Source organism: Bos indicus, chromosome 8 (assembly GCF_029378745.1).
Source record: "Bos indicus isolate NIAB-ARS_2022 breed Sahiwal x Tharparkar chromosome 8, NIAB-ARS_B.indTharparkar_mat_pri_1.0, whole genome shotgun sequence".
Lineage (NCBI taxonomy): Eukaryota > Metazoa > Chordata > Mammalia > Artiodactyla > Bovidae > Bos > Bos indicus.
This window is the reverse complement of record NC_091767.1, coordinates 95,213,613-95,229,829: the sequence shown is the minus strand read 5'-3', so window position 1 is coordinate 95,229,829 and position 16,217 is coordinate 95,213,613. Positions and strand designations below refer to the sequence as shown.

The window sequence follows — 16,217 nt, the reverse complement described above, 5'->3', positions numbered from 1 at the left end:
TAAGAAACAAAAAGGGGAAAAAAAAACCCTAAAAACTCAGTAGCACCATGTACATATTAATAACAGATTCTGAGAAACCATCACAATGAGAAGATACTAAGTCTTGCTCATGAACTGTATGACATTGCTTCTGCTGACTCAACATCTTTTGCTTTCTGCATGTTTTTGGCTATGTTACAGATATTCGAAGTTATCACGTAAATGCCCTCTGACTAGGTGATGTAAATATACTTTTAAAATAATTTAAAGTATGATACAATTCCCTCATAAATCCTGTACATAAGTCTTACAAAGTACTATGATGAACTTTCTTATAACCCACATCCAAATTTAAGAATGAATTAGTTAACTGGTTTATGGCAAAAGAACTCTAATTCATTCTATCAAAAGGAATTAATTTTTAAATTTCATTTTCAAGATGTAGAGATATAAGTCAGCAAATGTTATCTTCTCAAGGAAGTCTTTTCTACCCTTAAAGTTCATAGAAAAATCATAAAATTAAATCACTGGTGGGCACAAGTGGATTATAAAGCCACCTTTCTAACAATAAAACAGTTCACTATATAGTCCACAAAGACCAAGAAAATATTAAACTTAAATATCTTGATAACACTACTTCACAGTATATATTTTACTAATTATGTCACTTAATTTCATACTCTTTCGCATCATTTTCTGTGTAGTCTACATACTTATTCTACATAAAAGAGTAGATGTGATTTGATAAATTGATACTCGTTAAAAAATGACTATACTTAAGACTTAGAATCTAGAATTAAGAATCTCTTATCAAACACCAGATTACAACATCAGCAGTCTTCTTGCTCTACTATTTATATCTCTGTATCAAATATACCCTATGCTGCTGCTGCTGCTAAGTCGCTGCAGTCGTGTCCGACTCTGTGCGACCCCATAGACGGCAGCCCACCAGGCTTCTCCGTCCCTGGGATTCTCCAGGCAAGAACACTGGAGTGGGTTGCCATTTCCTTCTCCAATGCATGAAAGTGAAAAGTGAAAGTGAAGTCGCTCAGTCATGTCCAACTCTTAGCAACCCCATGGACTGCAGCCCACCAGGCTCCTCTGTCCATGGGATTTTCCAGGAAAGAGTACTGGAGTGGGGTGCCATTGCCTTCTCCAAATATACCCTATAAGGACATACATTTTCATATTTCAATAAAGCATTCCTAAACAGTAGGACATTTAATACACTTAGTAACAAATTTCACAGTGCTCTCATATGCATTAAGTGATGATGTTTTCCCAATCAGCTCAGTGAAAGGAACACAATATAGATTTTTAAGAATGTTATTACCAATACCAATCTTTTTTCATTAGCCATAAAATGTTTATAACAAAGGTATGATTCAGCTAAAGCATACCTTTAAAATAAAGGGGGGATGTAACTTAAAAAAAGAGTAACTTCATTCATCTGAATTGAGCATTAAAATTTAAATAACTAATTAATTTGTTCACGGCCCCAATGACACATACTTCTAAGCATACGCTTTGGAATACATGAACAGCTAGCATTTTACTTAACAAATTCCAAACCTTTTCTAGTATCAGAAATGACTGAATGAATTCAAAATTAAATGGGGAAATATCATTTTCTTTTAAACAGAACTATCCTTTTTAAGTGGATTAGTCTTATTTTTTGGGTACCTTTGAAAATTCTTCAGGTTCCTTTATATCTAATGATCTTGTTGCAAATTCTAGTAGTTCTTCTGAGTTCTCCAGGGCATTATTACATTGACTAAGTTGACTCTAAAAATAATAATAATCATAAATCATTAAAACAGAATTTCCTATGATCAGAATCTTAAATGAACGTTATACTCTTAATAGCAATAATCAAATAAACATATTTTAGAGAGGTACTGAAGGTAATCACTAGCCATATATATAATAAATTTTAATTATCTTAAACCATCCAGAACAGCTTAATTGCATACAGATAAAGGTATACTCATCATTTAAAAATACAAAAGAAAACAAAGCAATTATAAATAGCTGGGGTCAAATTTATTTAAAGATTCTTCCAATCAGGGAGCCAGAAGACTATCAATGATTTAAATTATCAAAATAATCTATCTGTAGACAACATCCTCTATAACGGAGACTAAATTTCTAGATATTTAACTAAGCTAAAATGTATGAATCAAGTTACAGGTACATTCAGTTGAACACAATCTCAGTACTCCATTTATCACATTACTCAGGTAAAACATACTCCTATAAAGGCTAATTTACAGCTTCCAAAACTGTGTAACACAGAAGTCACAAATTCAAGTGTCTAGATTTCAAAAAAAAAGTCAAACATAAACAAAAAGTAGTAACTGTTACAGTGACGTGCTGTATATATAATGATGTGTTAATTTCACCTAACACGATCTTTCTTATTCAGTTCTCTTCTCTCTCAGCCTCTCTCCCTCACTTTACCGTTTGTAGTTTGAAACTAAGCTATGTGAAAATATTGTTAGTGATACCTTTAAACAAAGAAACAAACACATCTCTAAGCTTTTTGGGCTCCAAAATCACTACAGATGGTGACTGCAGCCATGAAATTAAAAGACGCTTGCTCCTTGGAAGGAAAGTTATGACCAACCTAGATAGCATATTCAAAAGCAGAGACATTACTCTGTCAACAAAGGTCTGTCTAGTCAAGGCTATGGTTTTTCCTGTGGTCATGTATGGATGTGAGAGTTGGACTGTGAAGAACGCTGAGTGCCAAAGAATTGATGCTTTTGAACTGTGGTGTTGGAGAAGACTCTTGAGAGTCCCTTGGACTGCAAGGAGATCCAACCAGTCCATTCTGAAGGAGATCAGCCCTGGGATTTCTTTGGAAGGAATGATGCTAAAGCTGAAACTCCAGTACTCTGGCCACCTCATGCGAAGAGTTGACTCACTGGAAAAGACTCTGATGCTGGGAGGGATTAGGGGCAGGAGAAGAAGGGGACGACAGAGGATGAGATGGCTGGATGGCATCACTAACTCGATGGACGTGCGTCTGAGTGAACTCCAGGAGTTGGTGATGGACAGGGAGGCCTGGTGTGCTACGATTCATGGGGTCGCAAAGAGTCGGACACAACTGAGCGACTGAACTGAACTGAAGCTTTTAAATGTATCCAAGATTCTTCTTCAGATTATTTATTTATATGTATTTATTAACATCTATTCCATATTCAAATCTACTTCGTTTTCCCTTACAATACACACTAAAGATAAAGTACATATGATTAAAATAGCAGAGAAAAAGCATGGGAGGGAGGAAGGAAGGCCGGAGATTAAGCAATTGAATGCTTAAAAGGTATTCCAAACTGGTGCTGTAAAGAAGGATCTGGGTTCAAGGCAAAACAGATACCTGCACAAGATGAATCATGGGTGAAACTTGAGGAGATGCTGAGTTTTCCTTTTTTCTCCAATCTTGTTTTTTAAATGAATGAATTTCTTACTTATTGAAATTTATGAATACTTTATGACTAAACTAATTACCCTTATATGATTTAAGTACAGCTGGCTCTTGAATAACAAGGAGGTTAATCCACAAATGGGCTTCCCTGGTGGGGAAGAGTCAACCCTTCACATCTGGAGTTCTTCTGCATCTGCAGAGTCAACCAACCACAGACTGTGTGATACTGCAGGATTTCCTACTGAAAAATATCAGCGTATAAGTGGATCCTCACAGTTCAAACCCATGTTGTTAACTGTAATATAACCCCTACCTCCTAAATATAAATAAGAAATCTCAACCAAGAAGACCAGGCAGACTTGAAAGGGAATTTAATTAACCCTTGGAAGTTGTGTGTATATAGCCTGTTTGTAAAACAAAGAGAACATCTGTATTTCTCCACAGCTTTCAGATTCTCAAAGACATCATAACCAAAATCAATACACAAAAATCAGTTGCACTTCTATAGATGAACAATCCAAGAAGGAAATTAAAAAAAAAATACCATTTATAGTAGCATCAAAAAGAATGAAATTCTTTGGAATAAACTTAATCAAGGAGTAAAAGACCTATTCACTGAATCCTACAAAACGTTGCTAAAAGAAATTAAAGACACAAATAAATGGGAAAACACAGCTTATGATTATGGGTTGGAAGACTTAATATGATCAATTCTATTATCCAAAGCAATCTACAAATTCAATGCAAACACTATCAAAATTTCAATGTATACCCATGTCTACTGCACCATTACTCACAAAAGCCAAGAGATGGAGGCAGCCCAAATGTCCACAGACAGATACATAGATAAAGAAAATGTGGTAAATATATACAAGGGAATATTATTCAGTCAAAAAAGAGAAGGAAATCCTGGCACATGCTACAAAATGGATGAACGTTGAGGACATTATGCTGAGTGAAATAAGCCAGACACCAAAGGGACAAATACTGTACGAGTCCACTTATATGAGACGTCTACAGTAGTCAGGATCCTGAAAACACAACACAAGGGTGGATGCCAGGCAGTGGGTGAAGGGGCACGTGGAGAGTTGTTCAATGGGTATAGAGTTGCAGTTCTGCAAGATGAAAAAGTCCTAGAGACACATTACACAACAAAGTGAATATACTTAATACTACTGTATATTTTAAAACAGTTAAGAGGGTAAATCTTAAGTTTTTTTATCACAATTTTAACAAAATGGTATCTATGACCAATATGAAATTAATCACTCTTCTATAAAAGTACAGTTATACACAAAAACTCACTAATTTTTGCTTTTAATCAACCAAGCATTATACAGACTAAACTTATTCATATTTAAATCGTTGTATGATCTCACCTGTAACTCTTGTGATTTACGCGCTTGTTCCTGCTTAATACTGTTAATCATGCTTTCCTTTACCTCATCCAATATGGAGTATAAACTGTCAAATTCTTCATCTAATTCTGAAAGTATGTTAGAAGAATTTTCCTGTTTAATAAACAAATAAAACAAATTATTTTACTTAAGAGCTATTAAACACTAAAAAACTAAAAGATACAGTGCTTATTAAAGCAGAGAATAAATTCATACTATGAACTACCATAGCCTAACATCATAAAATAATTAAAATTCTAATATTTGACATAAGGTTTTAAAAACATATCAATCCAAGAAGCTGGCTGCACCAATCCTGATAGTTCTACTTCAGCAATGCAGCCTTTCATGAACTAGCCCACACCATCTCCTCACTTTTATAAGACTGTTTCCACAGGACAAGGTGAAAGGTTGTTTTAAGGCTGTCAACTTTGTCCTGACCTTTGGGCTCTAAGGCAGGCCCTAAGCCAGTGGTTTACAACCTTTGGTGTGCATGAGAATCATCAGTGAAGCAGATTTTAATAAAATATTCCAAAGACTTTGATTCTGTAACTCTGAGGAATAGTTTGGGCATATAGGGTTGCGGCTGATTTTGCACAAAGTTTTAAATCTCTCAGATTGTCTAAAACACTGCATTTACACAAGATAAGCAGAATTAAAAGACTAAGTAATCTTTATTGGGTTCGAAGAAAAAGATCAAACACTGAATTCTGGTGCCAGAAGGAACCTCAGAAATCATCTACTGACTAGAATTTATAGTCAAACTTCTAAATTTTACAAACGAAAATACAGACTTGCCCAAAGCCCCACACCTATTTATTAGTGGCAGAACCAATACAGCATTTCAAACTGTCACCCTCCCAGAGTTCCTCACTGCCTCATTAAGCAAGATGCTTCTATTTCAAGAAGAAATAAGAAAATATCTGTGAAACCTCTAGATAAGCAATATCCATACTTGCAACAAGTATGAGGCAGAAGAAATTATCTTAAAGTACTGTTCGACATAGACAAATCATTCAACTAAGAGAAGTGAAACTGGCACTGGTTTACAGAACTAATACAGAAAATCTACTATAATATTACAATCCAAATTTTTGCTTATAATGTTTATAAAATCAGACATGATCTCACTAGAGGCTTACAAAAGTGGTGTTAATCATTTTACTCTCTTTTATACAGTAGTAAGAACATGATTTGGAGGAAGAAATGTGCAGTTTGGAAGGCAGAAGAACTAAGTCAAATTCCACACTAATGACTCAGTAAAAGTGTGACATTGGACAAGCCACTTAAACTCCTGGACCTTAGTTCTTCCATCTATAAAAAGGAACTGGCCTACTCTTTTCCCTCTCAGTGACCAACTGGCATATCCTTAGAGTCTCCTGCCCACTACAGCTTACATTCCCATCTTCAATGACAAGGGTGTAGTTTAATTCCACCTCTATTTCTTTTTCTGGATGCTAAAGTAAAGTCCGAATAATTTGTCAATCAGAAAAAATAGTATGAGCTAGCTCTATCTTAAGGCATCTTTTTCCAGATTTCAAATATAATTCTCTTGTCCACAGGCCAAGAGTTTTAGAACCACTAGTTTTGCTTATTTAAAGAAACTGGATTAGTGGATTCTAATAAAATACTTTGAGACAAAGATAGTTAGAGTGGTAAAGATTATAATCAACTAACTTCAATCACAGCAAATTCAGAAGAAAAGAAAACATAAGACCATAGGTTTAACAAGCAAAGAGCTTGGCAATTAACTAGGTTGAACCAAACAAAAACCATAGGAAAGGATACACTGTCTACAAGGGTCCTGGAAATCTTCTATTAATACGTTTATCTTACAAAGAAATGACCCTTAAATTAATTAAGGTGCATTCACAGAAAAGCACCACCAGCTTATCTTAAGGTCCCTTCCACAATCAACATGTGATTATTTACAGTACGGATTACCTACCTAAACCTGGGATCATTTCCGTAAGTACTCCCCTCTCTTCTCATTGGGCACTTTATCTTTTATGTTTTGCTTTCATCTAGTTCTGCAAGTGGACCTCTTACTATTTACATCTTCCTTCTATTATTTACCGTAAAAGAAATGTTTAGCTTCCCAGTACTTTTGGAAAGGTATGATTTGCTCTTACTTGGGATTAGAAAATACAAACATGAAATGGAAACGAACAAAAGTGAGCATTATAATATTCCTACCAATTACTATTCCAGAGTTTTCTTCTTCCCTAATATTTGATCTTTCTATAGAGAATCTGGGACTAGCAAATGAAGCATTTTTTTCCATCTGCCATTAAAAAAAACTGCTCTCATCTTCATTAGTTTATAATCTAGAGTTAATGGTATATATTTATACTTATGATTCCACCCAACAATCATTCACTGTGATATATTCACACAAATTTTTCTAAACAGATTCATACCTGAACTCCTTTTAGTGTTTGGTTTAGTGTATCAATAAAGTTCTGAATTTCATCATTTTTATTTGCCAGAGTTGAAATGATCCTTTGCAGAGCTTCCTAGGATAAAACATTTTTAACATTATGATATTTTATTAAAAGAGAATTATAAACTTCACTACAACAATTGTCTTTTAAAAAAAATCTCTGAATATCAGAACATATTATGTAACAAACAGGAGCAATGTAAAACTGTGCATTGTTCAAAGGCTGTAATTACAAAAGATGGCATACATACTGGTTGTTTTAAAACCTCTTATCCCTACAGCACAACCATACCTTTCACCACCGTACCTTTCACACTACACATGAACAATATTATTTAGTCACCACCATACCTTTCATATTACAGATGATCAGCATTATTTAATATAAAGACTGTAAGTCATAAGACCATGGCAAATGAGTAAAATCAAATTCTTAAACGATGCAAAAATATATGAAACTTCTAATCAACATCAGGATATAGGAGTAAACGTTGAGACACTGAAATTTGACATTTATAAAAATTAAATCTTACAAATATAAAAGTAGATAATAAATTTGCATTTAAAATTACATTTACCAATACAATATTGCAACTATCCTCCAGTTAAAAACATTTTTAAAATTACAACATTCATGGAAATATTTACAGATGATATAGAACCATAATAAATAAGGCAGATAATTTCAGTAGCAAATACCTCAGACTTTGATAATGCTTCCTATTATAATAGAACACTCTATTTAATTTTCTCATCTCTGTAGTTCAGTGTTGTCCAATAAAATTTCCTGCTATGATGGAAATACTCCATATGTGTCAATAAAAGTGAAAGGGAAAAAAACACAGAAACCTAGGCCATCATTAGTTAGTCAGTTAGTTTAGTCCATCAGTCGTGTCCAACTCTTTGCGACCCCATGGATGCAGCACACCAGGCCTCCTTGTCCATTACCAACTCCCGGAGTTTACTCAAACTCATGTCCATTGACTCGGTGATGCCATCCAACCATCTAATCCTCTGTCGTCCTGTTCTCCTTCTGCCTTCAATCTTTCCCAGCTTCAGGGTCTTTTCAACTGAGTCAGTTCTTCACATCAGGTGGCCAAAGTATTGGAATTTCAGCTTCAGCATCAGTCCTTCCAATGAATATTCAGAACTAATTTCCTTTAAGATGGACCGGTTGGATCTCCTTGCCGTCCAAGGGACTCTCAAGAGTCTTCTCCAACACCACAGTTCAACAGCATCAATTCTCCAGTGCTCAGCTTTCTTTATAGTCCAAATTTCACATCCATACATGACTACTAGAAAAACCATAGCTTTGACTAGACGGACCTCTGTTGGTAAAGTGATGTCTCTGCTTTTTAATATGGTGTCTAGGTTGATCATAGCTTTTCTTCTAAGGAGCAAGCATCTTTTAATTTCATGGCTGCAGTCACCATCTGCAGTGATTTTGGAGCCCAGAAAAATAAAGTCACCCACTGTTTCCCCATCTATGTCCCATGAAGTGATGGGACCAGATGCCATAATCTTGGTTTTCTGAATGTTGAGTTTTAAGCCATTTTTTCACTCTCCGCTTTCACTTTCATCAAGAGGCTCTTTAGTTCTTCTTCACTTTCTGCCATAAGGGTGGTGTCATCTGCATATCTGAGGTTATTGATATTTCTCCCAGCAATCCTGACTCCAGCTTGTGCTTCATCCAGCCCAGCGTTTCTCATGATGTACTCTGCATATAAGTTAAATAAGCAGGGTGACAATATACAGCCTTGACGTACTCCTTTCCCTATTTGGAAACTACCAACACAATTGCACTCATCTCACACGCTAGTAAAGTAATGCTAAAAACTCTCCAAGCCAAGCTTCAACAATACGTGAACAGTGAACTTTCAGATGTTCAAGCTGGTTTTAGAAAGGGCAGAGGAACCAGAAATCAAATTGCCAACATCCGCTGGATCATGGAAAAAGCAAGAGAGTTCCAGATAAACATCTATTTCTGCTTTCCTGACTATGCCAAAGGCTTTGACTGTGTGGATCACAATAAACTGTGGAAAATTCTGAAAGAGATGGGAATACCAGACCATCTGACCTGCCTCTTAAGAAATCTGTATGCAGGTCAGGAAGCAACAGTTTAGAACTGGACATGGAACAAGACTGGTTCCAAATAGGGAAAGGAGTATCTCAAGGCCATCATTACGGTCTTTCATTTGTGCTCTACATGCAGTCATCAACTACAGTACATTTTACTCTGAACTAACTCTGGGTAGCTATTTCCTTCTCCACAGGAGCTTTCCAACCCAGGGCTCGAACCCAGGGCTCCAAGCCCTAAAACTCTGTAATCACTATTACTACAAGTCAGTATCATATCTCGATTTATACCTTTGCAAAATTTCTTAACTGGCCTCTGATCCATTTTTTCTCCCCCATAAACAGTTCCCTATATTGCAGCTAGAATAGTAAGTTAAGCATCATTCTTCCTGATCAATCATCTTGCCTAAGTCCTTTGATAAAATCAAAATCTTTTAACATGAGCTGTTAACATGACCTTAAACATGACCTTACATAATCCGTGAGACCCTGTATGATCTCCCTATTGCCTACTTCACCTATTTCAATTCACACCACACTTTCTCTCTATTGCTGTATTCCAGCTTCAGGAGCCTGCGGTGACTGTCTCTAATATGCCTTGCTTCCCACCTGGGAACCCTCACATTTATCAGCTTCTTCACTTATAACCACTGTTCTAAAACATATACATGATTTATTGTTAATACAAGTTCCAAAAGCATAGAATGTGCCCATTCTATGTATCTATACATACATGCTTGCTTCATTTATTTCCAAAGCCCGACGGTGAAGAAGGGCAAAGACAGCTTTTAGCTGGGACTCTCTCAATCTAACAGGATGCTGACAAGGATCTCTCAGACTTCATTTCAGGTTTCAAGCCTCCCATTACCCTCCAAACACTGATAAAGTGATAAAGATGGATAAAGGCAATATAAATTATCTGAAGTTTATCTAAATAATACTGAATATAATTGATCTTAGTGGCCATGACTAAAAGTTTTGGGTGATACAGGTCTGAATATATGCTTTGACAAATACAAATTCTGCTGGGTCACAGTAAAATATATAGAACATCATGTCTCCAGAGGCAGTATGCACAGGTAATCTCAGCCATTATCCTTTGATCACACACCACAAGCACCAGGATTTTGGGGGGAAAAAAAAAACCTACTCTCAGAATTAAGCCTCTCAACTACTTGACTATGGAATTAGGCTAAGGTAACTGCCATGCTAACAAAAAAAGGGTGGGGGGTACACACCCCAGCCAAGCACTACTGCTATGGAATGGCTCAAACTAGCCTGGGATGTACAAGGCATGAGGCACCCATCATCAAAGAACAGCTTAAAGTTATGCTTATAGTCCCTAGAAATCATGTGAAGTAAAAGCACAATCAACTGACTACGAGCAAAATAATAACTAACACAGGCTGCCCTGGTGGCTCAGACGGTAAAGCATCTGCCTGCAATGCGAGAGACCCAGGTTTGATCCCTGGGTTGGGAAGATCCCCTGGAGAAGGAAATGGCAACCCACTCCAGTACTCTTGTCTGGAAAACTCCATGGATGTAGGAGCCTGGTAGGCTACAGTCCATGGGGTCACAAAGAGTCGGACACAACTGAGCAACTTCACCACTTTATACTCTTAAAGGCCAAGCACTATCTTAGGCTCTTTACAAAAATTTGTTTAATCCTGTCAAGAATCCTATGAGGCAGGATACTTGGTTATTCCCATTTTCCAATTCAGAAGCTGAGGTATAAAGTGGGTAGCTAACTTGCCCGGGACCTCAAGAGTTAGTATGTGGCAGAACCAGAATTCAAATCACAACAGTCTGCCTTGTGAGTCTGTGCTTTTTTCTCTTTTTTCCCGAGTCTGTGCTGTTAACAATTAACACTATACTACCTAAAAACAAAGGTCAGAGGTTCATGTAAAGAAGGTCAGAACATCTAAGGACACTGAAAGGACTTAAGATGGTCTTTAAAACTGCAAAAAATTAAGAATGATCAAGAGGTTGTAACCTTTGTTACAGGTTGCAACCTTTGTTGCAGGAAGGGGGACCCCTTCCAGGGCTCGAAACTGGGCTCTTGTCTAACACTCAGAAATGAATTGTCCGAAGAGACACATGTGCTGACAAAGCAAGAGATTTTATTGGGAAAGGGCACCTGAGTGGAGACCAGTGGGTAAGGGAACCCAGGAGAACAGCTCTGCCTCATGGCTCAAAGTCTTGGGTTTTATGGTGATGGGATTAGCTTCCAGGTTGTCCTTAGCCAATCATTCTGACTCAGAGTCCTTCCTGCGGTGCATGCCTTGTTCAGCCAAGAAGGATGCCAGACAGAAGGATTCTGGGAGGTGGTGGAACATGTGGTGTCTCCTTTTGATCTTTCCTGAACTCTTCCGGTTGATGGTGGCTTATTAGTTCCGTGTTCCTTACCAGGACCTCCTGTCATAAAACGACTCATGCAGATGGTTACTATGGTGCCTGGCCAGCGTGGGCAGTTTCAGTCAGTGTACTTCCCCTAACACCATCTCGCCAAATACAAGGGCAGCAGTAACAGCTATTCTTACTACAGGCGTATCATCTTTTAAGTCTGAGAACATGACGACTTCACTATTTGAAATGATTCTACTGGCTTTACCTTAATATATGTGAATGTGATAAACTCAAATGTCTTAATTCTGCATTCAACAAAAAGCTTGGCCAACGTGGGCTACTTAACTGCAAACTATCCAGGGCAACAAGCCCCTGAAGTTTTGATGCAGAAACTTCTTATTCTTAGAGCTAGTGGCAAAACACCAGTATATCCAGGCTTTCAGGCTATTCCGAATCCAAAAGCATCAATACCAAGTGGTCATGACTGGACACTGTGATAACTAGACACTGTGATCTATGGGTTTCCCACCAGGGTCTGCGTGGACCAGGAGAAAATTTCTGATTCAAATTCTACATTAATATTCCAGACAGTTGAGATACACAAACCTAGAACCACTGCAAATATCACTAAGCAATCTACAATTTAAGGGGGCCAACAATTACTACAGCATTTCAGTTAGTATTCAGTAAGCACTGTGTGCCAGGCAGGCTTCCTGGTGGCTCAGCAGCAAAGAATCTGCTTGCCAATGCAGGAGATATGGGTTTGATCCCTGGGTCAGGAAGATCCCCTGGAGAACGAAATGGCTATCCACTTCAGTATTCTTGTCTGGAAAATCCCATGGACAGAGGAGCCTGGCGGGTCCATGGGGTCTCAAAAGAGTCAGACACAAGTCAGCAACTAAACAGCAACAACATGCCAGGCACTGAGGAAAGCTTCCAACGTGGACTACTTTTTAACCACCACGACAGAAAGTAGTCTTTGCATCTTCTGGTTGAAGAGAAGGTTAAAGGCTTCTTTGATCACACAGCTGTCAAATGGCAGTCACAATTCAAATCCAGAAAGCTACCTCGAGAGTCTGCACTTTTACACCACTCTAAGCTGTATACTTCCTGGCAGACTTCCCTGGTGGCTCAGATGGTAAAGCGTCTACCTACAACATAGGAGACCTGGGTTTGATCCCTGGGTCGGGAAGATCCCCTGGAGAAGGAAATGGCAACCCACTCCAGTATTCTTGCCTGGAAAATTCCATGGATGGAGGAGCCTGGTTGGCTACTGTCCATGGGGTCGCAAAAAGTCGGACACGACTGAGCGATTTCACTCACTTAAGCTGTATACACTGCAGATGATTGTACAAAAACAATCAGAGGGTTCCTGGAACCAGAGCAAAGGGATCAATGAAAATATCCTAATGCCACCAAGGATTATGCCACTTGTTTCACTCCACACCACAGAGCCCTCCTTTGACTTAGGTAATGAGCAGAAATCCAGAATGCTCTATCCAGTTGGTAAGTCAGACAACCAGAATCTTACCAGCTGACCACAGCTATGGCAACACATGACAAAGAGTACTGTGCTCAAAGGTGAGCACGGTGCAAAGAGCTAAAAAAAGGGAATTATATATTGTTGAGGAATTCAGGAATCTGATCATCATGCACGCTTAGTCTCTCAGTCATGTCCAACTCTTTGTGACCCAATGGACTGCAGCCCGCCAGACTCCTCTCTGTACATGGGATTCTCCAGGCAAGAATACTAGAGTGGGTTGCCATGCCCTCCTCCAGAGGATCTTCCCAACCCCAGGATCGAACTCAGGTCTCCTCCTGCATTGCAGGTGGATTCTTTACTGTCTGAGCCACCAGGGAGGAATCTGATTGTCAGAAATAGCTAATTGGGAAGCCATGCCCTGTATCGTTATAGTGAAGCAGCTGGGATTACCACTTCTGTATATGGATATAACTGAGGTGATCCGCAGAAAAAATATCTAATAAAAGGCCTGGTGAGGAATGCTGTCTTTTCACCCTGAGCCCAATTATAAGATATCAGGGCAGAAGAAGAGATTCTCTCCCAACAAGGATTTGAGGAAATACAGTGTGTCAGAGGCTGAAGAAGCCTCCCATTTTCAGTGACCTCTGAACTGGCTGTTCCATCCTGTGAAATCCAGGAAGTGCACATTCAGCCAAGGAAACCAGGAATCCCAGCATCTAATTAAGGGAGGTGGGATAGAAGTAGAATGGGGGTACTCTCAGGTACTGCTCGGAGCAGTATAAACTGACAAAATCCTTCTAGAGGGTGATTCGGCAATACACATCAAAAGATATAAGCATATATACACAATGACTCACATTCCACTTCTATTAATTTATTCTAAGTTAAAGGGGAACTAATTAATTAAAGATACAAGTATTTTGTAAAGTTTAAAAATAAAATAAAATTTAAAAAAGAAAAAAAAAAAGATACAAGTAGAGACCTGACAACAAAGATGTTCATCTTAGTGTTATTTATAATATTAAAAAGACCAACATAAATGTATGACAAAGGGTACTCATTAAAAATCAAGTAATATTAATACATCCATACTAAAAAAAATTGCTGAATCATTAAAAGTGCTGTAGAACAATATTAACATGGTAAAAGATACTTCACATATTAAGTGAGAGGCAAATTATAAATTACTATAAACAGCATAAAACTATAGCTTTTCTAAGTTTCTATATTCACAGTCAACAAGAGAGTCCGAAATGCAGTACTTGAGTGCAATCTCAAAAACAACAGAATGATCTCAGTTTGCTTTCAAGGCAAATCATTCAATAATCCAAGTCTATGCCCCAATTACTAATCCCGAAGAGGCTGAAGTTGAACAGTTCTATGAAGACCCACAAAACCTTCTAGAACTAACACCAAAACAAGATAACCTTTTCTCATAGGGGATTGGAATGCGAAAGTAGCAAGTCAAGAGATACCTGGAGTAACAGGCAAGTTTGACCTTGGAGTACAAAATGAAGCAGGGCAAAGGCTAATAGAGTTTTGCCAAGAGAATGCATTGGTCACAGCAAACACCCTCTTCCAACAACATAAGAGACTACTCTACAATGGACATCACCAGATGGTCAATACCAAAATCAGACTGATTATATTCTTTGCAGCCAAAGATGGAAAAGCTCTATACAGTCAGCAAAAACAAGATCTGGAGCTCACTGTGACTCAGATCTTGACAGCTTATTACAAAATTCAGGCTTAAGTTGAAGAAAGAAGGGAAAACAACTAAGCCATTCAGGTATGACCTTAATCAAATCCCTTATGATTATACAGTGGAAGTGAGAAATAGATTCAAGGGATTAGATCTGGTAGATCTAATCAGGTGTGCCTGAAGAACTATGGACGAGGTTCACAACACTGTACAGGAGGAGGTGATCAAAACAATCCCCAAAGAAAAAATGCAAAAAGGCAAAATGGCTGTCTGAGGAGGCCTTACTAACAGCTGAGAAAAGAAGAGAAGCTAAAGGCAAAGGAGAAAGGGAAAGATATATCCAACTGACTGCAGACTTCCCGAGAATAGCAAGGAGTGATACGAAAGCCTTCTTAAGTGAACAATGCAAAGAAATAGAGGCGAAAACATTGAATGGGAAAGTCTAGAGACCTCTTCAAGAAAATTGGAGATACCAAAAGAACAAGTAACATTTCATGCAAAGATGGGCACAATAAAGGACAGAAATGGCAAGAACCTAACAGAAGCAGAAGCTATTAAGAAGAGGTGGCAAGAATACACAGAAGACCTATACAAAAAAGGTCTTAATGATCTGGATAACCATGATGGTATGGTCACTCACCTAGAGCCAGACATCCTGGAATGTGAAGTCAAGAGGGCCTTGGGAAGCATCACTACAAAGCTAGTGGAGGTGATGGAATTCCAGCTAAGCTATTTAAAGTCCTAAAAGATGATGCTGTTAAAGTGCTGCACTCAATATGCCAGCGAATTTGGAAAACTCAGCAGTGGCCACAGGACTGGGATAGGTCAGTTTTCATTCCAATCCTAAAGAAACGCAATGCCAAACAATGTTCAAATTGTGCTCATCTCACATGCTAGCAAGGTAATGCTTAAAATCCTTCTAGCTATGGCAAACCTAGACAGTGCATTAAAAAGCAGACATCACTTTGCCGACAAAGGTCCATATAGTCAAAGCTATGGTTTTGCCACTAGTCATGTAGGTAGGGGTGTGAGAGTTAGACCATAAAGAAGGCTTAGTACCGAAGAATGATGCTTTGGAACTGTGGTGTTGGAGAAGACTCTTGAGAGTCCTTTGGACTGCAAACAGATCAAGCCAATCAATCCTAAAGGAAAACAACCCTGAATATTCATTCACTAGAAGGACTGAAGCTGAAGCTCCAATACTTTGGCCACCTGATGTGAAGAGCCAACTCACTGGAAAAGATCCTGATGCTGGGAAAGACTGAGGGCAGGAGAAGAAAGGGGCAACAGAAGACGAGATGGCTGGATGGCATCACCAAGTCAACGGACATGAGTTTGAGCAAACTCCGGGAGATAGTAAA

The 16,217-nt window shown here is 38.2% G+C and overlaps 1 protein-coding gene across 4 annotated transcripts in view; it reads right to left on the bottom strand.

The window, feature by feature from the left end:
• The window catches only part of FSD1L (fibronectin type III and SPRY domain containing 1 like), a 70,536-nt gene that overhangs the window by 40,195 nt on the left and 14,124 nt on the right, over positions 1-16,217 (bottom strand). For all 4 annotated transcript variants that reach the window (XM_070795228.1, XM_070795230.1, XM_070795229.1 and 1 more), the window contains exons 2-4: positions 7,227-7,322; positions 4,789-4,920; positions 1,663-1,764 (exon numbers count right to left, since the gene is read on the bottom strand). In XM_070795228.1, coding sequence (XP_070651329.1) covers positions 1,663-1,764; positions 4,789-4,920; positions 7,227-7,322 — 330 coding nt within the window. The remainder of the gene's footprint in view (positions 1-1,662; positions 1,765-4,788; positions 4,921-7,226; positions 7,323-16,217) is intronic.